Raw genomic sequence first — 25,539 nt, forward strand, 5'->3', positions numbered from 1 at the left:
TTCGGGGTGGCTTCATTGGGAGAGGCCTCTGCCTGGGCTGACGTGGACACTGTGCCTGACTGAGCAGGGTCCGGTACTGCGGGGCAGAGGAGATCCTGGGAGCACCAGAGCGGGAGCCACAGGCGCCACCGGGAGTGAACCCCCTGGCCTTGCTGACGGAGGGGCTAACGGACTAACGCTTCTCTTTAAAGGGAGAGAATTCCGTATCCGTTGACGGAAAATGTAACGATTCCACCCTGCTGAGCAATTTGCTGGATGAGATGAAAGAGACATTGTCCAAGTGCTGAATATTCTTTATAACTGTGGCAACGACACGCGATGCACTTAAGGTGTGAAGACAGATCCAAGTGTTCCATGTCTCCCTTGTACGCATGTACTATCTCGGGGCACGTGCTTTTCAGTTAACTCCACTATCGTTTGCAGTTTAGACATTTTACGGCTGCACGTTCCCTGTTTAATTTTGAACCTTTTTACCAGCGGGCGTGTAACCCTTTCCAGCCCAGAGCGCCTGACCTCGGGGTTATTTATTCAGCCATTCCCAGCCATCCAGTGCAGCCTGCCTCCCAGGTGGAGCAGAACGGTTAGCGGGAGCAACATCTGGGGCTTACACATGTTAACCTGGTTAATACAGGAGGCTGTCTTGGCCCATCTCTGTGGAATGTGTCTGCTTTAGTGGAGGGGTTATTTTAGCAAAAGCTGCCCTTGGCGCTGAAGGCAGCTACCCTCTCTGCCCCAAGTTCATTTGGTCCCAAATATCAACACCCTTGATATCCTAAGAGTGAATCTGTATGCGCCTGGCAGGAGTTGGGGACCCTCCTGGGGTTCTGCTGATGGTAGCTGCCTCGGACCCGCCTATCTATTACGACAGCTACCACCTGGGCTGAAAAGGGTTGGTGGATTCCTCAGTCCTTTGCTCCTGTTCACCCCGAAACAAGGCCTATTGAACATCTCCCCGCCAGTGATTTCAGTGGACTTCACAAAGCACAGCCGAGACCTCACATTCCTGAAAAGTTAGAATGTAGCAAAGAAAGGAGAAATCCAAAGGGTTTTTGTTCCTGTTTTTTAATTTCTTTATACTGTGGCTCAGCAGATGAGGTTGTGACCAGTAGCAGGTTGGAGAAAGAGCCACTGAAAATACCTCCTGCTCCAGACTGTCGGTTTCCGTGTTCTCAGTGTTGCGCTGTGACAGTGTGTTTAATTGGCACTGGGAAAAGTGTGCTGGCCCAGCCCAGACATACCTGCACAGATAAGGGGAAGGGCAGGAGTGGCTGGAGAACTCGACACATTTGTGCTTGCGATAGAGTTACTACCAGGCTGCGAAGGAGGGTCTGACAAAACGACTCTGTTGGTGAGAATTCACTTGGAATCATTGGCTGGAAAGGGTGTTTTCTGCCACTGAAGTACAACTAAGGACTGGACTATTGCCTGGCTGGCATCGCTTTCCAGGATCACTCGTTTTCACATTCTGTGTGCTGTTCTGTTTCCAGCAGACTTGGCCTGTGCTAAGCAGTTAACTGAGATGTGGGTGAAGAACTGCCACTTGCTATTCCAGAGGGGCCCCTGTGAGTAGATAGACGTGTACAATGTCTGCACTTAATTTTTTGGTGACTCCCCTCTCCCCCCACAACAACCGTCAGTATTGCACAGTAGACGTGTGATACATACCCTGCAGCCTGGGGACAAAAGGTGAGGTCAGCGCTTCACCCTCATCTCACCTTTGGAGAGAGACGCTGCACCTCTACCCTCTCCCCCAAGTGGGGCGTATTGCGAGGCCCAGCACTGAATGCTGGCGCCGTAGTGTGTTTGGTAATGACCATCCACCTCCCTTGGTTAGCCAGTTAGTGTATTAGAAACTGAACATATTCAAATGGTCTTAAAGGAGAATGTTCCGTAATCAGCGAGGGCGGGGAATTAAAAATTCATGGATGAAAACTGTCACTTTAGCATGTAGAGTCTCTTCAGGAATCCTGTGCAGTGATTCTAGACCTTTGAAACTGTATGATGTGTTATATTAAAGAATTTATTTGCTATCAACATTCCCTTACAAAGACAGACCACAAGCTGCTGTAACAATTTTGTGTCAAGATGATCTAATAAAATTTCAAAACAAAAGTTAATTTTGATTTTTATACTTTTACTCTGCTTGCAGCCTTTTCTTCAGAGTGGCCGATGAGGATTTTATAAACCATTTTCAAGAGATTTTTCCCTGTCACTGCAATTGCAGCCAGCTCTGGGGTGGATACAGCAGCTGAAGGGTAGGGAAATGTCATGTAGGCATTTGGGTAGAAAGTGGTTTCCTGCTGTCAGTGGCTTGCTGCATTTTGAACAGTCTGAGAGGAGTAACAGCATCCTGCTGAGTGATTCGAAGCTTTAATTTCCCATTCCCCTAATACATTCCAAGGAGAGGCTCGTTTTACTAAAATGCAGCTTAGCAGTCGATCACTCCGGTGGGGGGGTTCCTGTATTTCTGCCATCCAGTTGTCTTCCTGCTCGCAAGTGCCTTGCGCCAAGTCTCTGACATGGTGGCATTTATCCCTTAGGGGCAGAAGACACCAAACACATCCATGTAGCACTTGTACTGGCCTGAAAAGCACAGCTGCCACTGGGCTCCTGATCTGGGCCTGTCCGCTGAATGGAGCTAGTGCAGTAATCTCTGTGCATACCCAGGGAAGGAGGGGCCGGTTGAGGAAACACCCTTGTGAGGCAATCGGCTGTGTGCAGCTAGCGCGCCAGCCAGAACAGGACCCAAGGGAAAGCTGCACTCAGATGGCTGGAGCACAGAGCAGCCTGGCTGCCTCACGCTCCTGTGGCTTCGGTTTCAAGGGCAAAGCAAAGAACCAGACCTGGGCTCAAATATGCTGTCGGGCCCAGGGAAGAGTTTGCCCTCATCTCAGCTGGGAAGAAAAACTTCTGGATAATAAAACCGCCAGGGTTCACAGGTGAGGTGGCTTGGCAGAGCTGGGGGGGGGGGGAGAAGAGCAAGGAGTGGGCCTGCCCTGGTGTCAGTCCTGTGGCTAGAGGGGCACTGATGCCCCCTTGTGCATTTGGAATTGAAGACAAATGGAACCAGCACCCTGAAGCAAACTCTAGTGAGTGTGAGAACCATTGTCGGAGAAGCTGCCCAAGAGACCCCTCGTCATCCTGGGCTGCAGATCGACCGCAGGCTGCCTCTTCCACGGCTCTGTGCAGGCCAGTAAACCCCAGCAGTACTGCCCACTGGGGAGCCCTTCCTGGGGGTCTAAACTAGGGATTTGACTAACCCTATCCCAACAGGACACCCCCATCAGGCCCAACAGAGCTGGGCCTGGACCCCCCGCCCCATCTCCGGTGAGCAGGGCCCAGCATGGTTAGGTGGCTGCCAGCATTCTGTGTGCCACGGTGCTGCTGCTGGCCAGGGAGACCCACCCCAGAACTAGCCAAATGCAGCCCCAGCCCCAGAGCAGCCCCAGTGATACGGAGTCCTGTGTGCAGACTTACTTCTGAAGTTCAGCATTGCTGGGCTGTAGGGAGGGAAATCAAACCATGAGATTAATAGTTTTCTAGTAAAAAAACCAAACCCAGCCCCTGTCAAAAGCAGCAGCCAGCAAAGTATTTTTTTCTGCCTCCAACCTAGAGCTCTGGTTCCCAAACTTTTTGGCATCACCCCCCACCCCCCACCAACAGCCGCAAAACTTAAGCAAAAAAACTGAGCAGGGCCAAAAAACAAAAATAGCAAAACTTGGGAGGGGATGGGGGGGCTTCCCCCCCAGAATTTCTTCATGCCCCCCCAGTTTGGGAACCCATGATTAATTCTAGAGGGTCCTTCCAGGCTAAGACTTTGCACTGCAGAGACTGCAAAGCCAGTTCCTAGGCCGTGTACACTAGTGCTGCCTTGTGGCCAGAAGCTGCATTTACCGACGTGTGCTGCTTGCCTGATCCCCTGGGGAATCGACTGACATGGGGGAGCAGGGAGGAAAATGAAATGGGGGGGGGGGGATAGTTCTCTGGGTGAATCCTGCCCCCTCCTGCTCGTGAGAGAACAGGCCTGCATTACTAAAAGCGACCTGGGCCTCTCCGAGCAGAACCGCTTTGTGCTTCTGTGGGCACAAACTAGCGGTGAGGGAAAGCCCAGCCCGGCCCGGCCCCGGGAAGGGTTCCCCTCCACACTGAGGCGCCTTTGCTGGCCGAGCGGGAGGCTGGTTACAGACCCTGCTCAGATTATCCCTCCCCTTCCCGGTGCCCACTCACCTGTGGGACGTGCAGTTGCTGAAAGACAAAGATGCTTGTGAGAGCGGAGCGTTGCTCAAAAACCACCCCCTGCCCCGACCCCCACAGCCAGCTCAGCTCTGCTGTGCCCAGAACAGGCTGGAGGCTAGTGCCCCGGGGAGTACAGGTTGCTATGGGAGAGCCGGTAGGCCCCACACAAGGCCAGGGCCTCGTTGTGCAGCCCAGCAAGACACCCTGCTTGAGACAAGGGGGGGGGCCAGTTACAAAGTCACTTGCCCCAAGTGGCTCAGGTCGGGGCAGAGCTAAGCACCCTGGCCCGGGGCCTGCTGTTTCGCCACTGCCCAGCCACATACTGCGCAGACTCGATATGAATTAACGGGACCAATCGCTGCAGGACTGAGCGGCCGCGTGACCCTCGCCTTCCCCAAGCAATAGGGCTGGGGAGTCTAGCCCTGCAATGCCTGCTACGGGCAGGAGCAGCGCCTCTCTCAGCCCTGGGTGTAGAGGGCCAAGCCGGGGAAAAGCACTTGGCAGCCTGGTGTCAGTCCAGCCCTTTGAAGGACCCGGGCCTAGCGCTGAGCTGGCAGAGTTCAGCCGTGAGGGCACCACGGGCTGGGATTCCCGGGCTGCCAGACCGTCGGCTGTGCCAGGAACCTCGCCTTCGGAGAGGCCATTTAAGGAGCAGAAGCCGAACAGCCACTCACTGGAAGCCTGGGATCCGTCTCAGGGCAACTATCCACCTCGCTGATTGCCTGAGGAGAAACCGGGAGCTTAGCGGCCCTTCGGGGCAGAGGAGCGTGGAGGCTGCCACGGAGCCAGGCCGTGAGAGCACGACCCCATCCCTGTCCCTGGTAAACTCCAGCTCAGCTCCTCCCCCACCCTGTGCTGCTGGGCGAGGGGGCACAGCTGCTCAGAGGGGTGGGTCCCCCCAGGAAGTTTGTCCCTGGCCTGCCCACAGTGCTGCACTCGAGGGGTGGCCTTGGTGCTGGCAGCTCTGCCCGAGTGGCCTCCTGTCCCACCAGCTGGGATTCACCAGTGAAGGCAGAGCCCTCCCCTGGGCCTTCGCCTCCTGCTGGTTTCTGAGCCAGAGAAGCGATTTCCCCAGAGCCCATCTCGGGGGTCCTGGGCTCGTTCCCTGACTGCCCGACTCGGCCCAATGCGGCTCTCACCTGCCTCCCGTCCAGGGAACCCCCACCCCCGCCCCAGCTGGGTGAAAGGAGAATCTGAGCCCATAGCAGCCAAGGGTCCCCTTTCCCGCCGCACACCGTCCACCCGGGCCTCAGAGAGGGCTCCACCATTTCCGCTCCCTGCTTCCCTCCAGGGCGTCACTGGAGTGGCAAATACTAGAGGCAGAGAGAGAACATCTGCTGCTGGTCCTGACTCCCCGGGAGCCCTCTACCCAGGAAGGGAAAACGCCCCACTTACTGGTACAGCTTGTTTCTGAAAAAGAAGAAAGAGACAGTGAGCGTCAGGGGTTGTCCCAGCTGCTGAAGGCGGCGTCTCACCTCCTAGGGTTGGCCGTCCCAGGGCGCAGAGGGAGGGGGTCTTACTAGGCTGGGGTGCTTGGCTCAGCGCATGTGCAATGGGTGGGCAGGACGTGGTACAGGGACAACCCCTTACTGCACAGCTGGCGGCCAGCGGAATAAATAAACCCACTGGAATTAACTACTGTGGAGCAGCCCTCAACCCGGGCACGGGCCTCCAGGAGCAAATGTTAAGCTACCGTAGCCGCCCTCCGCTACGGCCGGGCCAGAGAAGAGGAAACCCAGAGCCCACCCCTCCAGCACTGCCGGCAGCTCTTGCTAAGGGACAGAAGACACCAGCCCAGCATGCGCTGCAGCCTAGGGGCCTCTCTACTCCTCTGCAGGAGTATGGACCAGGACTGCTGTCTCCCTGCCCAAATCGCAGCCCCACGGCGTTTTCGGGGACCACCCTCTTCAGCCCGTGGGCTTCCCTGGCCAGAGGGCAGGCGAGCGGCCAAAGCTCCATCGCTGCAGATGGTGGGAGCAAGAACCAAAGCCACGTCCCCACCCCTGCTAGGCCCACTTGGTGGATGAGGGACCAACGGGGTCGAAGTAGTTCTTAAACCCCTCCCCCACCTGTGACATCCCTGGCTGCATTTCCACCAACCAGCGGAGCCCTGCGGGTTCGGGTTTACGGTCTCCGTCCCTGGGAATTGTTCAAGCGGGGGAGGGAGGGTGTTTGTCCACATGAGTCAGACAGGAATTCTGCTGGGGAAGCCCTTCGGCCTGGCGCTCACAGCTCAGTAACCCGTCTGGCCTCAGAATCTGAATTAGCAGGCCTGGTCCCAGCCAGGTTCACGGGGGTACTGGGGTGAGTTTGGGCTGCAGGGTCAGAGCCGCATGCTGCATTTGGAAAGCTGATTTAAAACCCGGGTAACCGAAACCAAGGTCTCCACTGGGCCACGTCCTCACTAGGAAGACGCGTTTTCTCCTGGGAAACCCAGCACGGAGCTGACACTTACATGTAATCAAAAAGGCCTTTCAAGGCTGCTTCCCACTCTTCTGATGACCTGTTGAAGAAAGGGCAGGGCTGAACCCATCTGGGGAGAGGTAGCTGCGTAGGCAGGAGGGGTAAGAACTTTTTTTAGGTGTTTCTCTTTTAATGGAGGGAAAAGGAGCCACCTGGCTAATCAACAGCCAATTGCTAATCTCTTCTCTTTATATGATACATCTATTTCCTCCACCCTCTCTCGGGCAGCTACCACTGTTCCTGGACTTAATGAAACGGCAGGGTTTGCTGACACCCAGTTCTCTCTCTCACACACACACTCCCTCCATATAAAGACGTGCTCCCTACTCGCAGTTATATCCAAAGCAGGCTGGTCTGGAGAAGTTACAATTCGTGCAGGAGATGGCGTCGTACCTAAAGATTCCTGTAACACACAAGAGCGAAACTGACCGAGGTGGGACCTGCCCATTATTTGCTCTGCAGTAACTTTTGTTTGCTGCTGGAGCAGTGGAGTTTAGGGGGTGAAATCCCAACCCCTCTGAAGACCATCGGAGTTTTCCATGAACTTTAATGGACCAGGACACCCCTTGGCTGACGCTGACGTGTCTAGACCACGGGTCTTAGAGCAGGGCCCACCTTGCTCTCCCCACAGGGCTACCCGGAATGGGGGGTGGCAGGGTGGGAGGACCTGAGAACCGCAGATCGAAATCATTCACGAGGAGCCCCGCAAATCACGCTGACTCACCACAGTGCCGCTCACACTCCAGTCTGCCTAGGGAGAGCAGAGAGCATTTGTGAGAACTCAACAAAAGGGTTCCTAGCCCTGTTTCTGATGACAAGGAAAGTATCGGTCAAGCTTTTCTGGCAGTGATTCCAAGTGACTGGTAATTAATGGGATGACTTCTTTCTAATCTGTCTGACTCTGAAACTGAAGGAGGAGCGGAAACATTTCAATATCTCCACTTGAAAGGTGTCTTTTCCAAACCTTGAGTTTATTCTTGAATGCAAGAAGTTTGTCTGTGGAACTTAGAATGTTTTCTTTTGGGCCTGCATGGTGGTGTTCAAGGTGTTTAAGGGCTGATAAATATCTGCTAAGTAGGCTAGTTTCAGCAGCCATTTTGTATCTCCAAGAACATCAGAAAAACTGGCTTTATTATCTTTGAAGAAAAGCAGAAGTTCCTCTCGCAGCTCAAATACCCTTGTTAAAACGTTCCCTCTTGAAAGCCATCTAACATCGGTGTGTAGAAGGAGAGTCAGTCACATGGTCTTTCTGCATATTTTCACACGGCTTTGCAAACATGTGTGACTGAAGAGGGCGCTTGCTTTATAAAATTGACCATGTTCACAGCTACATCAAGGGCTTGTTTTAAATCCTCCCCAATAGTTTTGAAATAAGAACGTCCCAATGGAGGAAGCAGTGGGTCGTTACAACATCAGGGCTTTTTTCTTTGACGAGTGTAACAAAGCCTTTTATTGAGCCGATAATTGAGGGGGCATCGTCAGTGCAAATTCCAATACTCTGGCTCCATGACAAACCACAGGATTCCAAATAAGACAAGATGTTGAAAATGTCTTGACCTTTGGTCGTTTCCAGCAGCTCTTTACAACAACAAAAATTTTCCATTATTTCACCTTCGTTTTCAAATCGTACAAATGTCAACAGCTGAGCTTTACTTGTTGGCTGCATCTAGACTCGCAAGTTTTCCGCTTTTGCGCAAAAACTTACCAGCTGTCTACACTGGCCGCTTGATTTTGTGCAAAAGCACTGACGTTCTACTGTCCGAAATCAGTGCTTCTTGTGCAAATGCTTTGATGTTCCCATTTGGGCAAAAGCCCTTTTCCAGAAATGTTTTTGCGCAAGAGGGCCAGTGTAGACAGCTAAAAACTGTTTTGCGCAAAAAAGCCCCGATGGCGAAAATGGCGATTGGGGCTTTCTTGCGCAAAACCGCATCTAGATTGGCACGGACGCTTTTCCGCAAAAAGTTCTTTTGCGGAAAAGCGTCCGTGCCAATCGAGACGCTCTTTTCCGCAAATGCTTTTAACGGAAAAACTTTTCTGTTAAAAGCATTTGCGGAAAATCATGCCAGTCTAGACGTAGCCATTACTCGTCGACTTGGAGAGCAAAGTTAGTATTTTTTAGTATTTCAGACAAGACATCTTCAACATGTCATCCACACGCCTACTAATAGTATTATTAGAAACAGGAACTTTGTCAATTTCACTTTCAGCCTCTTTGCCTATCATTGTACTCACTATTATTTTACAAGCAGGCATTATTAGGCTTTCAGCAATAATGTGACTTTTCATTTTTTGTGCAACTAGCTCAGCTACAAAATAGCTTGCTTCTTGAGCCTTTTCACTGATTGGTACCTTCGTCTCAAAAACTTTACGTTGTTTTCCTTGTGAATCCAAAAGTCGTTGAGAGTAATCAACCGTTTTATTTGACAAGTGGCAGTGATTAGTAGTGAAGTGTCGATTTAACTTGGCCAGGGCCATAGCTGTGTGTGTTAGTTTTTTCCCCGCAAACAATGCACAATGGAACGGGGCAATTTTCATCTCCAGTCCATGTAAAACCCATGGCCAAGTAACTGTCATTGTAAAGGTGAATTTTTTTTTTAATATCGGTCACTTCTCTTCCTGTTTCATTTGTACTTTGCTCTGATCATTTTGATTCATTTTCACTGTCCTTTCCTTCACTGACACGCCTTCTTTTCATACACTTCCACATTTCTTTTATTTTCGACGGCCGTATGAAAATACTGTTACGTAGGTGAGATTTTAGATACACGAAAACAACCACAGTTTCGATAAAAATGTTAATTACAAAACTGCGCAAAGACTACAAATCTACAAAATAGCGAACAACCGTAACGTGCGCTAGAAACACAGAGAATTCTGGGAAGCAGAAGGGCAGGCACAATACAACTAAATATAACCTTAGAGATGAACTGACCAAAACAAAACAAAGAGGCAGTTGGTAGCGTATGAAGATTACTCCAGTATTGCCAATTGCCGGACAAAAATTCCCGTGATATTTTGAGGGATATTTGGAATTGTTTGCGATATTTAACATTTTTATTTATTTATTCCACAGTTTCTCGCAGAACCCCTGACAATTGTCTGCGGAACCCTGGTTGGGAAACACTGCACTAGGGGGAAGCTGGAGAACACCCCCGACCCGCTCAGCAATCTTCCCTCTACGTTCCAGGATGAGATCTCCCTGCTAGGCCCCATGACCTTCCATGGCCTTGCAGAGTCGTCCTGCCCAGACATCTCCCGGCCCCCAGCCTGCTCCTGACTCACAGATACTGGCCCCTTTCCCACCGTGCTGCGGGATCGCTGCCTGTCTGGTAACGCCCCCTGCGCCCTTCCCTGAGAGCCTCCTGCCAAGACTGGCAGCCCTTTGCCCCGCACCCCCTCCCCTCACAATGCCAGTGAGCCCCACCAGTGCCCCGCATCCCGCCTTGCCTTCTGCGCTCTCTGCCATGGCCCAGCGCCACAGCAGAGCTCATGGCGTGCGGAGAGCACCAGGAAATGACTCACTTTCAATGATCGCTCCCTGCAGCATCTGGATCTGGCTCTGAAAAATGGCCTCCAGGGTCTGAGGGAGAACCCCTTCAAAAAGAGAATGACACGTCAGTTCTTCCCGGGCAGAGCCACTCACGGACTCCGAGCCGCTTAGGGCGTGGGTTCTGGAGTGGCTTAGGGGGTAGGGCACTCGCCGGCGGAGCGCAGGATGGTGGGCTTGAGTCCTGCTCCACCTCCGCCCACCCTGGGAGCGGCGTAAGAGCCACCACCAGTTGCCCGAGGAGAGGAGCAGTGCGCGTGCTTCCTGAGACGCCGGATCTGGCGCACAGCTGTGGGATGTCCCCACCCGCCGCAGGAAGCCGGCGCTACCTCCATTTTCGCAGGAGGTTGTAGTGCCAGCACGGGTGCCATCTTGGGGATGGGGGAGAACGAGGGGAGTGGGGAACCCCTCACGTTCAACTGGTCGTGCCCCCGAAATCCATCAGTCGATCATCGAGTCCAGCCCCCTGCCCAAAGCAGGACCAACCCCAACTCACTCATCCCAGCCAGGACTGAGACTTAAAAACCTCTAGAAATGGAGATTCCACCATCTCCCTAGGTAACGCATCCCAGGGCTTCCCCACCCTCCTAGGGAAATCGTTTTTCCTAAGATCCAACCTAGACCTCCCCCAGTGTAACTGGAGCCCATTGCTCCTTGTTCTGCCACCTGCCCCCACTGAGACCAGCCTTTCTCCAGCCTCTTCGGAACCCCCCTCAGGTACTTGAAGGCTTCTACTAAATCCCCCCTCCCTCTTCTCTTCTGCAGACTAAACAAGCCCAAATCCCTCAGTCTCTCCTCGTAGGTCATGTGCTCCAGCCCCCTGATCATTTTGGTTGCCCTCCGCTGGACCCTCTCCAATGTGTCCACATCCTTCCTGTAGTGGGGGGCCCAGAATTGGACGCAAGACTCCAGATGTGGCCTCCCCAGAGGGGAATAAAGGGGAATAATCACTTCTCTGGATCTGCTGGCAACACTCCTCCTAATGCAGCCTAATATTCCATTCGCCCTCTTGGCTACAAGGGCCCCCTGTTGACTCATCCAAGGGTTGCTCCGGCTGGGTTGGTTCGCTCGCGGCCTGAGACGGCTCTGTCCAGGCCGGGTCCGCTACAGTCAGGGACTGCTCCAGGAGAACTGGAGGTCCCCTGTGTGTGGTGCGCCGGGCCGGGCTGGAGTGCCCTTGGCCATGGCACACCGGTCTCAGCTGGAGCAGCCCCCTGTCTGCCTCAGGCAAAGGCCTGCTCCAGCCCCAGCCAGTTAAACCATAATCAGCAAGCAAGGGAGACGCGTACCGATTCCCCGGTTAACCATTCACATCCCTAAGACTCTGCTGGGATTCTCTTCTGGCTTGTGACTCTTTATGATGAAGATGAGCAGCTTGAACGTTTTAAAAAGGGGGAAATTCCTGCTCCCGTTTAACACGGAAAATGAAAGTTTTGTCATCTTGTTTTCCTAGACCAGCGGTTCTCAAACTTTTTGGGCTCTGAAGCCCTTACATGAGTAAAAATGTATGCAGAGCCCCAGCGGTGTGTGTTAATTGCGTCAATTCAAGGCAATTCTCAATTATGCTTTTGAAGGCTTTCCAGTTTGTCAACCCCACGGAGCCCCTGGGTGTTTGAGAAACACTGTCCTAGAAGACCTAAGAGCAGCCAGGCTGGGTCAGACCAACGGTCCATCTCGCCCACTGTGTGGTGTTTTTCCAGAATGCCAGGTGCCCCGGAGGAAATGAACAGAACAGGAACCCTCAAGCGATCCCTCCCGTCGCCCAGATGCACTACAGATGTCTGGGCCTCGGAGCCTGGGCTATGATATCCGATCATACAGACGTGAAACGTGATGAGGTGGGAAGTGATTTTTATACAGATGGCTTAAAACTCTTATTTTGTTGTTGCTAAAACCTACATAACCCTGGCATCTCTTGAGAAATAACGGGGGGGAATGTGCCTGGAAACTCCTGCCTTGCATTACCAATATCCCCCAGTCTTCTAGCAAAGCCAAGGAAGGCCAGAGGAATTCCCGATCTTTCCAGGGGAAAAAAATCAAATCATTCTGGAAAAACACTGTTTGGCTGTCTTCGGACATCATGCATAAAAAAGGGATGAAAGCCATTTGTTCGCCACTTAAGCATCACACGGAAATGACCCCCATTCAAGGTATAATACTAATGCTTATATTTTGTCAGCAAAACACCACCAGTGAAATTACATGTCACATGGCCCTGGCCCCATGAGGTCTGAGGGAGGTTTGTATGTGACACCTTCCGAGATCAAGCCCCACCATCCAGATCCATTCCTCTTCTTCAGGAGGCCAGCAGCCGTTCCAGATCATCAACCCTTCCGGACTCCGCATGCCCCTTCTCGCAAGTCTGCTAACTTACCAGGTGGGTACGTTTTCTTACTCAAGAGCGCATCGAGCTTTTTGTACACTGCGGCTGCAATTTCGTGCAGCTTATCTGGAGCTGGGAACGTAGAAGAGAGAAGAGGAAATCCCAGTTTGAGTCCCCGAGCTCACTAGAAGTGGTGAGCACCTAGTTCAGTGACCATAGTACGAGCTACGGAATCTAGAAACATCGGTTAAAAGCTCTCCATCCGAAACCCCCTTAAACATGGTTATGTACTGTGCCCCGCCTTGTGTGACTTCTCTGTACTGGAGTAAACTTCACCTCAAAACTACAGCAACTTAGTGCTCAAAACAACCCTCCGCTTTTTCCGCACTGTCAATTCCAGGTGTTCAAAAATCTGGAGTGAGGCACCTCAAAATCATGATTTTTTTAAATTATACATTTGGGGTTTATTTTTCATTTGCCTTCTGTTTTCAAGCATTTAAGGCACATCTGGGACACGTGCAAGGGCTAGGAGCACGCTTTTTAAAAACACCCCAAAGTGTAATGGGGTGCTCCCATACAATTCAATGGGAGCCTAGATGTTCCCATGGTCATACAATTCCAGGCTCTGAGGCTGTGAGCAAGAACACCAAATACCCTGGGAGCTAATAACACTGTTTTATGAATGGGGCATTTGCTAAATGAAATAGGGGGTATCAGGGGGAGGGTGGGGGGAGAGTGTCCCTGGGTCATGGGAAGGGCAAGACAGGGCTGGGGGTGTAACAGGGCGGGGCCGGGTAGGAGGGGTCTTTGTGGGGAGGAAAGGCGGAGATGCAGAGCCTGGGGGTGTCCCAGGGACCCGGGCCGAGGGGATCTGCGCGGGGATGCCGAGGCCGGGGGGCGTCCGGGGGGGGCGGGGCGGAAGGTCCCGGGGAGGGGGTGGGGGGCCGGGAGGGGCGCGCACTCACGGATCTGTGCAGGAATGCTGAGGACTGGGGAGGGGAATGTTGGGGGGGGCGGGGTGGAGGGTCCCAGGAGGACACGGGGGGGGGCCCTCATGGATCTGTGCGAGGATGCCGAGGCCAGAGGGATGTCTGGAGGGGGCGCCGGAGGGTCCCGGGGGGCCGGGGGGGAGTGTCGGGGGCCGGGCCGGGGGGGCACTCACGGATATGCACGGGGATACCGGGGTGGTATCGGGGGGGGCACATCGGGGGGCACTCACGGATGCTCGCGGGGATGCCGAGGCCTGGGGGATGTCTGGGGGGGCGGGGGGTACCGGGGGGCACTCACGGATCTGCGTGGGGATGCTGAGGCCCGGGGGGGGGTATCTGGGAGGGCTGCGGGGGGGCACTCACGGATCTGTGCAGGGATGCCGAGGCCCGGGGGGGTCCCGGGGGGGCACTCACGGATCTGCGCGGGGATGCCGAGGCCCGGGGAGGTCCCGGGGGGGCGGGGGGCACTCACGGATCTGCACGGGGATGCCGAGGCCCGGGGGAGGGGGTCGGGGGGGGGGGGGCGGGGGGGCACTCACGGATCTGCGCGGGGATGCCGAGGCCCGGGGGGATGCCGGGGGGGGCACTCACGATCGCGCGGGGATGCCGAGGCCCGGGGGGGGGGTCTCGGGGGGGGGGCAGGGGGGTCCCGGGGGGGCAGGGGGCACTCACGGATCTGCGCGGGGATGCCGAGGCCCGGGGGGGGTCCCGGGGGGGCACTCACGGATCTGCGCGGGGATGCCGAGGCCGGGGGGGGTGGGGGGTCCCGGGGGGGGGGCACTCACGGATCTGCGCGGGGATGCCGAGGCCGGGGGGGGGGGGTCGGGGGGTCCCGGGGGGGCGGGGGGCACTCACGGATCTGCGCGGGGATGCCGAGGCCTGGGGGGTCCCTGGGGGGTCGGGGGGGGGTCCCTGGGGGGGTCCCGGGGGGGCCGGGGGGCACTCACGGATCTGCGCGGGGATGCCGAGGCCCGGGGGGGGGTGGGGGGTCCCGGGGGGGGCACTCACGGATCTGCGCGGGGATGCCGAGGCCCGGGGGGGGGGGTCGGGGGGCACTCACGGATCTGCGCGGGGATGCGAGGCCCGGGGGGGGGTCGGGGGGGTCCTGGGGGGGTCCCGGGGGGGCGGGGGGTCCCGGGGGGGGGTCCTGGGGGGGGTGGGGGGCACTCACAGATCTGCGCGGGGATGCCGAGGCCCGGGGGGGGGGTCGGGGGGGTCCTGGGGGGGTCCCGGGGGGGCGGGGGGCACTCACGGATCTGCGCGGGGATGCCGAGGCCCGGGGGGGGGGGGTCGGGGTTTTCCTGGGGGGGGTCCCGGGGGGGTGGGGGGCACTCACGGATCTGCGCGGGGGGATGCCGAGGCCCGGGTGGGGTCGGGGGGGTCCTGGGGGGGTCCAGGGGGGGCGGGGGGGCACTCACGGATCTGCGCGGGGATGCCGAGGCCCGGGGGGGGTCGGGGGGGTCCCGGGGGGGTCCTGGGGGGGGCGGGGGGCACTCACGGATCTGCGCGGGGATGCCGAGGGCCCGGGGGGGGGTCGGGGGGGTCCTGGGGGGGGTCCCGGGGGGTCCCGGGGGGGTCCCGGGGGGGCGGGGGGCACTCACGGATCTGCGCGGGGGATGCCGAGGCCCGGGGGGGGGGTCGGGGGGGTCCTGGGGGGGTCCCGGGGGGGCGGGGGGTCCCGGGGGGGTCCCTGGGGGGGGCGGGGGGCACTCACGGATCTGCGCGGGGATGCCGAGGCCCGGGGGGGGGGCGGGGGGGGGCACTCACGGATCTGCGCGGGGATGCCGAGGCCCGGGGGGGGGTCCCGGGGGGGGCGGGGGGGTCCCGGGGGGGTCCCGGGGGGGCGGGGGGCACTCACGGATCTGCGCGGGGATGCCGAGGCCCGCGGGGGGGTCCCGGGGGGGTCCCGGGGGGCACTCACGGATCTGCGCGGGGATGCCGAGGCCCGGGGGGGGCGGGGGGTCCCGGGGGGGTCCCGGGGGGGCGGGGGGGCACTCACGGATCTGCGCGGGGATGCCGAGGCCCGGGGGGGGGGGGGGTTCCGGGGGGGTCCCGGGGGGGGCGGGGGGGGCACTCACGGATCTGCGCGGGGATGCCGAGGCCCGGGGGGGGTCGGGGGGGGCGGGGGGGGGCAACTCACGGAATCTGCGCGGGGATGCCGAGGCCCGGGGGGGGTCCCGGGGGGGTCCCGGGGGGCGGGGGGCACTCACGGATCTGCGCGGGGGGATGCCGAGGCCCGGGGGGGGGTCCCGGGGGGGTCCCGGGGGGGGCGGGGGGGGCACTCACGGATCTGCGCGGGGATGCCGAGGCCCGGGGGTCCCGGGGGGGGCGGGGGGGTCCTGAGGGGTCCCGGGGGGGGCGGGGGGGTCCTGGGGGGGTCCCGGGGGGGCGGGGGGGTCCCGGGGGGGGCGGGGGGGTCCTGGGGGGGTCCCGGGGGGCGGGGGGCACTCACGGATCTGCGCGGGGATGCCGAGGCCCGGGGGGGCGGGGGGTCCCTGGGGGGGTCCCGGGGGGGCGGGGGGCACTCACGGATCTGCGCGGGGATGCCGAGGCCCGGGGGGGGGTCCCTGGGGGGGTCCCGGGGGGGCGGGGGGTCCCTGGGGAGGTCCCGGGGGGGTCCCTGGGGGGGTCCCGGGGGGCACTCACGGATCTGCGCGGGGATGCCGAGGCCCGGGGGGGGGTCCCTGGGGGGGTCCCGGGGGGGCGGGGGGTCCCTGGGGAGGTCCCGGGGGGGTCCCTGGGGGGGTTCCGGGGGGCACTCACGGATCTGCGCGGGGATGCCGAGGCCCGGGGGGGGTCCCTGGGGGGGTCCCGGGGGGGCGGGGGGTCCCTGGGGAGGTCCCGGGGGGGTCCCTGGGGGGGTCCCGGGGGGGGCGGGGGGCACTCACGGATCTGCGCGGGGATGCCGAGGCCCGGGGTGGGGGTCGGGGGGGTCCGGGGGGGCGGGGGGTCCCTGGGGAGGTCCCGGGGGGGTCGGGGGGGTCCCGGGGGGGGCGGGGGGGCACTCACGGATCTGCGCGGGGGATGCCGAGGCCCGGGGTGGGGGTCGGGGGGGTCCGGGGGGGCGGGGGGTCCCGGGGGGGTCCCGGGGGGGGCGGGGGGGGCACTCACGGATCTGCGCGGGGATGCCGAGGCGCAGCCCCCGCACGGTGCCCAGGGCCCAGCCCCGCAGCAGGCGGCCCGCGGCCGGGACCTCGCCCGGGGCCCAGGACTTGCGGCTGAGGCGGGGCCGGTAGGCGGCGAAGCGCGCGGCGAAGGGGGGGGTCGCAGTGGAGGCAGCCCCGGGCCGCGCCCAGCGCCAGCGCCGCCCCCAGACACAGGCCGAGCAGCCGCCGCGCCCCCATCGAGCGCCCGGCGCGTCACAGAGCGGGGGGCGGGGTAACTGGGGGGGCCGGGGGGGTGGGGGGAGGGGTAACTCGGGGGACCGGGGGGGGGAGGGGTTCCCTGGGGAGATGGGGGAGGGGTAACTGGGGGGAGGGGTAACTCGGGGGACCGGGGGGGGAGGGGTTCCCTGGGGAGATGGGGGAGGGGTAACTGGGGGGAGGGGTAACTCGGGGGGCCGGGGGGGGAGGGGTTACCTGGGAGATGGGGGGTAACTGGGGGGGCCGGGGGGGGAGGGGTTCCCTGGGGAGATGGGGGGAGGGGTAACTGGGGGGCCGGGGGGGTTACCGGGGGGTGGGGGGAGGGGTCAGGGGGGAGGGATTACCTGGGGGATGGGGGGGAGGGGTTCCCTGGGGAGATGGGGGGAGGGGTAACTGGGGGGCCGGGGGGGTTACCGGGGGGTGGGGGGAGGGGTCAGTAGGGGTCAGGGGGGAGGGATTACCTGGGGGATGGGGGGAGGCGTTCCCTGGGGAGATGGGGGGGTAACTGGGGGGCTGGTGGGGGGCTAGGGGGGAAACAGGCAGTTTGGGGTGAGTTGGTTTCATGGGAGGGAGGCTGGGGGGTGCCTGGAGCTGAGAAGCCCCCGTAGTTCCCATAGAGATTTCCCCCTGATTAACTATTCCTCGTGATTTACTCCTGGCATTTCAGCAGGGCCTAGAGACCCAGATGTAGCCGGGGCCTTTTAGTGCAAAGCGCTGTCCCTGGAGAGAGAGTCCCCCTTCTGAAAAGCTGAGCATCTAACTCGGGTTCAGAAATCCCTTTGCACTGACCCCTTCTGACAACACCAATTGCTACACAACCCTAGGACCGGGAGTGAAGCCGGAACCCACCCAAGCTCCACTGCTCGGGGCACGGGAGCCAGGGATTTGGCTCTGGGCCGTGGGGCTTGGACTTTGGCCCTGGACCCCAGCCAGTCTAACATCACCCTTGGTGACCCCCACTTTGGGATTCTGACCCACAGTTTGAGAACCCTTGATCTAAATGAAGTGTGGGAGAAAAGACAGCTAGGGAACCAAGTTTCTAAGGCTGTGTCTAGACTACATGGCTCCATCGATGGAGCCATGTAGATTAGACACATAGGCAAAGGCAAATGAAGCCGCGATTTAAATGATCGCGGCTTCATTTACATTTACATGGCTGCCACGCTGAGCCGACAAACAGCTGATCAGCTGTTTGTCCGCTCAGTGCGCTAGTCTGGACGCTTCCCTGCCGACATCAAAGCCCTTTGTCGGCAGCCCCGTTATTCCTTGTGGGATGGGTTAGACAAAGCTGTTCTTTACAACTAGCCAATTAGCTCATCATAAGATGGGATTTTCGGGTCTCTTCTCCACATCCTATTCCCTTTCTATCTCGATCTTCTCTCCTGAGCCTCCGGTCTCTCGCTCCGTCTCTCTTTCTCCTCCTCCTACTGCTTCCCCCCCTCAGCTCTCCTCCACCTCCTGCCTCTCTCTTTCTCTTCTCCTGCCTCTCACTCTCTCTCCACTCTCCTCCGTTCTCCTCTCTGTCTCCTCCACTCTCCTCCACCCTCCTCTCTGTCTCCGTTGGGTATGCACGCTCGTCCAGGCCCCACTCCCTGGCCGTGTACATCACCGCCCTGCCCCCCTTTGCCTCCCTGCTGTGGCGCTCGGCTGACTTCTGCACCGCTTAGCTGGGCCGCCGTGCGGGAGCAAGCAGCACAAATGGCCGTTTGGGCTCCGTGGTCCCCATGCTGCACCTCTGTGCTGCATGGGGACCGTGGCACCTGACAGAAGTCAGCCGAGCAGCACAGTGGGAGGCGAAGGACGTGACTCAGGCAACAGCGCCACCCAGAGGGAACAGCCAGCATTTCAGCGTTACAGAGTCACAGACATTGGGCTACTATATATATACGATGCCAGGAACAGCCTCTATGGATGCAGTTACATAGGCACGAAAGTGCACTAGGGGTTATTCCTCTGGGGAGAGAGTTCTCCATACAGTTCATAACAGTCTAATTCATCCCCACAAGGGGAGTGTTCTGCTTTAACTACACTGCGGCTATGTCTAGACTACAATGATCTATAGGAAAAAGGCAATTTATGTCCCTTTTTCCGATAGTTTTTTAGGAAGAGGCTTTTCCAAAATTTGGCCCGTCTACACTGGGCCAAATTTCAGAAAATCCTCCTCTTTCTCGTGGGAGGAGGAAGACAGGGCTTCCGATAGAGCACATCTGCTCTTCTGCAAAAACAAGCGGAAGAGCAGACACATTCCCTGGACGCAGCTGAGTTTTTCTGGGATACCTTTGAAAAACCCTGTAGTCTACACGTAGTCTACACCTGATACAGTTAACGTGGTACCACGTGTGTGAGGAGACAACGTCTCAGAAGGACGAGCGTGGTCTGCGTTTAGAAATTTTGCCAGTGATAATTATGTCAGTTAAGAGTGGGAAACAAAGCATACGGGCAAAAAAGTCCATTTGCTGGAATTGTTTTTTACCTTTGGGTATACGCGAAAGACCCTATACCCAGCAGTAAGGGTAACTTAACTTGCAGGAAACAATCTGCTTTTGCCAAGGTCTGCCTGTTACTCAGAGCATAATTCTTGCTTTGGTTCAAGCACCTGGCACATATTCAGGCTCTTTCTCTCTCCAGTATAAGCCGGCGTCTCCACTACAGGAGTCTGTCAGGATAGTTATACCAGGGCAAAGCTGTATTGGCAAACCCTTCCTACTGTAGACAAGGCCGGTAGTTCGAGATTCAGATTTCAGTGACCCTGGTGCAAATCCCAATGCACTGGACGTATCAGGTTTACAGCTAAATTAGAATCTGGACCTCGATCTTCACTGAGTTGTTTGAGATTGTAAAACAATGTTTAAAATCTCCTAATAACGTATCCTCCGCCCCCTTCTCTTCCTGGATTAGGAGGGAACCATAGGAGCTGCTGGGATTTTTTCACCCAGTCACCACCATGGTGAGTTTATCCAGGGGCCTAGGCTCCGGCGTGACCGCTGCGTTGGCGCGGCTCTACCCAGCATGGCAAAGGGTGCCGTGCTTCGTCGTCCTCACGTCAGAACAGCCAATTGCATCCCTTGGCAAGGGTGACCAGACCATCTGTCCCCTATGGCTGGGACAGCCCCTTTTCTCGGCCCTGTCCTGCCGTCCCAGCTTTTTTGATGAAACTGGGCATTTGTCTTGTTTGATTTAGATCAAGACAAATGCCGTTTTGCCCATACACGTGAGGTGAAAGAGAGACCCCTAGTGGAGCACGGAGGGATGTGTGAGGGTGAGGAGCAAGTAGCAACAGGAGTCCTGGGCTGGAGGGAAGGCCAGGGGGAGTGACTCAGGCTTACTGACCTGCCCGGCATGCAGGGGGAGAGCCAGCTCACCGGCCACCCTGCACAGGGGAGGTGGCAGGGAGCTGCGTCCAGCCCTGGGTACCAGAGGGAGGGGGACCTCAGCTCAGCCCACTGATGGGGACAAAGCGGGGATATGCCCAAAAGTCTGGACAATTTAAAGGGACTTTTGGGCCACAGGAGCTCCCAGTTGCCACTAGCTGCCGCACAGCAGGGCTAAGGCAGGCTCCCTGCCCACCCTCCATGCTGCTCCTGGAAGTGGCTGGCATGTCCCTTCGGTGGCGGCCCCTGGGGAGGCCCCCACCTCCCACTGCTCCAGCCCCAAGTGATGACTCGGCAGTTCCCATTGGCTGGGAAATGAAGCCAATGGGAGCTGCAGAGGCAGTGTCTGCAGGCAGTGGTGTGTGGTCCCATGCCACCTAAAAGCTGCTGCCAGAGGGGCGTGCCGGCTGCTTTCCAGAGCCACCGGAGGTAAGCACCCCGACCCCCTCCTGGACCCAAACGTCCTGCCCCAGCCCAGAGCCTACCCCACACACCCAAATTCCCTTCCAAAGCAGAACCGGATTTTCAATGGCACTGCTGATGCCATGGTGCCAGGCTCACACTCAAAAGGGCCTCAGTCTGGCCTGCTCACTTGTGTTTCACCCAGAGCAGCTGGTTCCTCTCCACTTCTCTGATTCTCCCCACCACCATGCACTCCTCTCGCCCAGCCAGCCAGGGCTTCTCCCCACCCCCCTGGCCCTGCCCGCCGGTTCCTCCCCACCCCCTGACCTAAGTTCCTGCTAAGCTGTGCAGCTGCAGAGCTTCCCGTTCAGCCTCACGCAGGGGCTCAGGGCTGCAGTGTAGAGAGATGCCTCTCCCCAAGTCCTGAAGCGGATGTGGCTGGCAGGGTAGTGCCCCTCCCCACTGGCCCCAGCAGGGATCAGCCAGAACACCTCCTGCACCGTGAGCACCAGCACCAGGCAATAAGGGCTGGGTGAGGATCTGGGGCTTGTGCTGGGAGGGGGGGATATATAGTCTGCACTGGCTCACTGGGGGCGGGGAGTGGGTCTGTGCATGGAACGTGGGGATATGAGGAGTGGGAGGGGCTGCGCAGTGGGGGAGGCATGTGAATTCTGCGATGCTAGGTAGTGGAGGGGGTCTGCGTGAGGTGCTGTAGTTTTAGGGGTGGGGCAGTGGGGAAGGCTGTAGGACAGTAGGGCTGAGGGAGGGTGTGTGGGATATTGGGCAGTTGTGGGACTGATGGTTGGGGAATGCCAGGCCGGGGTGGTGGTATTCAGGGCACTGTGCATTTGTGAGGAAGGGGAGGGGTGCTAGGCAATGACCCCTCTATTCTTTTCCATCCGTGTGTGGAATATTTTTATGTGCACCAAGGCACAGGTGAATGTGCACCACCCTTAGTAGAAAGTAAACCGAGTTGTGGGAATCCTGCTAATCAGTTGAATTTCTCCTGAGTGGCCTCCCAAGCACCCAGCTCCCGGGGAACACTCATGCTTGGCTTAGTGGGGCCAACGGGTGTGAGTGGGGAGGCCGCATGACATGACACGGACCCACCTCCACAGGGAAGGGAGCAGACAGCACAGGGCTGGACAGGCCAGTGTGCCCCTGGTGACTGCGGGTTTGTAAGCAGTGTCCTCACACCGGGCAGAGTGGGGCCGCCCCCACAGTGCCATGCCCTATTGCCCCCGGCCTGCACCCTGTTCCAAGGACCAATCTCCCCGTGACACATTCCATTGCCCCCATAGGGACCCACAAACGTCTGTGGAGCTGGGGCCACAAAAAGTTAATCTCAGCCCCGTCCCAGAGCCCCCTCTTCTGCACCCCAACTCCCTGCCCCTCTCTGCCTGGGGAAAGTGAGCAGGGGGCATGACCTCAGGGAAGAAGCAAGAGGTGGGGCAATAGGGTCTTTTGGGTTTGCCCCATTAGACAACTGGGCAGGCTCGCAGAAGCCCTGGCTGTGCCAGAAGAGCGGGCCCAGCTGTGCACGCAGCGGCTCCTGGGCACCAGCCACGCCAGGCGCCACGCCGGGCGCCACGCCGCCCAGACAGCAGGTGGCCCACGTCCACGAGGGCGTGGCGGGTGCATTCGTGGGGGCCACTGACCGCTCCCCCCTGGGGCCCAGATTGGCTGCCCGGGTGTGGTTGGGGGGCTGGGCTGGCCGCCGTCGCTGCCCACTCCCACGGCTGGCGCCCCCCAGGGACACGCTGCTGGGTGCTGAGCACCCCCCGCCCCCCCAGCGTCTCCCCCTCCCTCAGGGCCCCCCCCACCCCGCTCAGCTGCTTGGCAGCCTTTGGGGGCGCGGGGACCCAGGGCACTTTCGAAAGCTGGTGCCTGCGAGGGGCCCCCCGGACTGTGGCCGGACCCCGGTGCGCAGGTGGGAGCGGGCAGCTGGGGGGGGAGGGGCGGGGCAGCAAGGCCCACGGGGATGCCGTGGCTGGGGGCGCGCGCGGGGCTGCCCGGGCGGAGGGAGGCGGAGCGAGCGGGGCGCGGCCCCTTTAAGAGGAAGTAGTTCCGGCCGCGCGCGGGGAGGCGGGGCCGCGGAGTTGTGCGCGTCGCCCCAGAGAGCGGCGGAGTCAGCGGAGCGGGCGGAGAGCGGCGCAGGTGGGGGGCGCGCGAGGCTCGGGGGGGGTCCTGGGGATGAGAGTGAAGAGTTGGGGGGAGGGGCCGGGCGGGGTCATGGGGGGGAGGGGCCGGGAGGGGGTCATGGGGGGGAGGGGCCGGGGGGGAGGGGGTCATGGGGGGGGAGGAGTCTGGGGGGGAGGGGCCGGGAGGGGGTCATGGGGGGGGAGGAGTCTAGAAAGGGGGAAGCAGGGGAGTCTTGTTGGCCGGGGGAACCATTCCCCTTCTCCCTTCCTGCTGGCCCAGCGGGGGGGCTCTGTGTGCAAAGCCCCCAGAGGGTCAGTGTGGCCCAAACTGGGCTGGGGGTTGCCCTGCTGGGACTTCATTTTGGGGGGGGGGGAGAATTCCAAGAGCTGCCAGTGTTTAAAGTTTGAGCAATCTTTGTTGTGCCCCCCCCCCCCCCCCAACTCTGGGGAGCAAGGACTGGCCCTGGCCTGCAGCTCTATCAGGAAAGGGAAGTGGGCAGGGTGGGGCATGTTACTGTGTGTGTGTGGGGGGGGGGGGGGTATAATAGCCATGTGCACGCAGGTACCTGCCAGATAAAAGTAGCTGTAAGGGTAAGAAGAAAGCAAAGGCTAAGTGCACTTACGTCTTTTCCCTGTTTGAGCCAGTTGTGGCCTGTAGACACTGGGAGCCAACAGGGGCTTCTGCCGGCACAGACGGTGTTCAAAGACTTGTGATCCCTCACAGATCTGAGCAGAAGCCTCTCTAGTGTTAATGTGGTTACATGGAGGAACTGGAAAGTTTTGCCGGTATAAGCTGTGTCTACGATAAAAGTGCTTTGATGGTTTAGCTACACCAGTAAAGCACTCCGAACTTACGTGTGACCGTAAGTGTCATTCCTGCTAACTTAGAGGCAGGTATGAAAGAAAATTCTCCTCCAAAGAAAATTCTTGATGAATGTGGTATGTGATCTCTAGGCTAAAGGGTATGTGCCTTGAAGTTTGGGGGACTAGGTGTGCCCTCCAATGTCCAGCAAAGCAGTTTGGAACAGATTTCTCTGTTGCTTTTTGCCTTCAATAGGGGTGAAGGAGGACATGTTTTTGAAAAGTCTTGATTTAGGCTGTGATGTCTTCTCTGCCAAGTTTCAGAGCAAGGGAGTTTTTATTGTAAGACAAAAATTCCCCATACCATCTGTTTTGGGGTTTCTGTGTTGGTTTGGGTTTTTGTTTTTTTATGCTACATCTTGACTTTTCTTCCTTGTGCAAGTATCAGACTCTATCTTGTTGATTTACCAGTTTCTGGGAATACTGTAAATACCCTATCTTGGTAGATGACTCAAACAGAAAGCGAATCCACCAGCCTAATTGGCTGTGAGGAGTTACACACCTTTAAAGTAATAAAGTTCCATGTCTCAATTCCTGCCAAATTGGCTTGGGATCTGTCTCCTTTGTACTTGGGAGGGGTTCCCGTCCCAGCTGGCAATTCTTGGCTTGCACTGAAAAGCTTTGTCCAGATCCAGGCATAAATACTAGTAAGCAGATCGGAACAGGAAGTTGTTCCATCACACTTGGAAATCAGACAATAAATGCGTGACCTAAGGTGTCATTCATGCCAGAGTTGGGAATAGAACCTAGAATTCTCACTCCCTACCTGTACCATAACTCGCCTCAAATCTCCTTGCTTTTAATGATGTCTATCATAAATTTGTTCCCTGACTTGTGCCATCTAGTACTGCAGAAATATCTTTTCCAGGTGTTTCCTGGAGCCCATTTGGCTCCCTGATGTTGCTTTCTCCCTTCTGACCTCAGGCTTCTCCCCCAATCTTTAGAACAGATGTGGAGTACCACACAGAAATCTGTTCAAATGTTTCAGAGGGGAGTTAGTTTATAACAGGAAAAACTTAAAAAAAAAATTAGTAGCCCTTTAAAGACTAACAAAACATATAGATGGTATCATGAGCTCTTGTGGGCATTCTGGTCATCTGAAAGAAGTAGGCTGTGCCCACAAAAGCTCATGATACCATCTACATCAGTGGTCACCAACCAGTAGAGCGGGATCTACAGGTAGAGCTTGGAGCCTTTGACAGGTGATCCTGACTAGTTTGGCCAAGAGGCTATCAAGTGCCGGCACTTCAGCTGCCCCTCCCTCCACTGCTACACATATCCTGCCCTTTGCTTTGGAGCTGTCTCTCCTCCTCCCCCCCCCAGCCTCCTGCTTGTGGTACAGAGCAGGGAAGGGACTGGAGGGGTGCTGATGTCAGGGTGCCCCCTCTCCCACCCTGTATTCTGTCTCCAGAGAACGGATGGGGTGGGGAGCCACAGGGCTTGGGACAGATGGAGTTTGTTGGCTGCTGTTGAGAGTGTTGCAGGGCCAGGGTAGGGGTGAGCCTTCCTTAGCCCCACTGCACCACCACCCAGGAGCCACCGGAGACAAGCAGTGTCCAGCTGGAGCTAGAATCTCGAACCCCTGCCCCAGTCATGAACCCTCTCTTATACCCCAAGCCCCTGTCCTAGCTCTGAGCCCGTTGGACCCAGACTCCCTTACAGAGCCTGTACGGGAACCCCCTCCTGCACCCCAACTCCCTGCCCTGCCTCAGAGTCCCCCACACACTCCAAATCCCTTAGTCCAAGACCAGAACTTGTGTCCCAGCCCATTGCCCTTGCCTGGTGGACGGATGAGAGGATGGGGGAGAGGCGGGGCAGGGGTAGGACGGGGGGGGGGGCATGAA

At 58.3% G+C, this 25,539-nt stretch overlaps 3 protein-coding genes across 6 annotated transcripts in view; 2 read left to right on the forward strand and 1 right to left on the reverse strand.

Annotated features, from left to right (window-relative positions):
* AP3D1 (adaptor related protein complex 3 subunit delta 1) overlaps nt 1–2,117 on the forward strand; it is an 88,510-nt gene extending 86,393 nt beyond the window's left edge. For both annotated transcript variants that reach the window (XM_075903208.1, XM_075903209.1), the window contains one exon: nt 192–2,117. In XM_075903208.1, coding sequence (XP_075759323.1) covers nt 192–287 — 96 coding nt within the window. In that variant the 3' untranslated portion in view covers nt 288–2,117. The remainder of the gene's footprint in view (nt 1–191) is intronic.
* On the reverse strand, nt 2,000–16,902 carry IZUMO4 (IZUMO family member 4). Its single transcript, XM_075903210.1, is given in 12 exon segments — nt 2,000–2,535; nt 3,478–3,500; nt 4,228–4,245; nt 4,911–4,958; nt 5,632–5,646; nt 6,692–6,739; nt 7,027–7,102; nt 7,424–7,450; nt 10,222–10,293; nt 12,621–12,701; nt 16,670–16,820; nt 16,822–16,902. Coding segments are annotated over 12 exon segments (747 nt in total). The 3' UTR covers nt 2,000–2,428.
* Nucleotides 16,903–21,091: 4,189 nt separating this feature from the next.
* MOB3A (MOB kinase activator 3A) overlaps nt 21,092–25,539 on the forward strand; it is a 33,426-nt gene continuing 28,978 nt past the window's right edge. The window contains exon 1 of one of the 3 annotated variants that reach the window (XM_075903224.1): nt 21,092–21,225. The gene's annotated coding sequence lies outside the window, so the exon portion shown is untranslated. Of the gene's footprint in view, nt 21,226–22,717; nt 22,851–25,539 lie in introns of those variants that run through there. The other 2 variants (XM_075903222.1, XM_075903221.1) reach the window with 2 other exon arrangements.

Source organism: Pelodiscus sinensis, chromosome 19, assembly GCF_049634645.1.
Source record: "Pelodiscus sinensis isolate JC-2024 chromosome 19, ASM4963464v1, whole genome shotgun sequence".
In the NCBI taxonomy this organism is placed as follows: Eukaryota; Metazoa; Chordata; order Testudines; family Trionychidae; genus Pelodiscus; species Pelodiscus sinensis.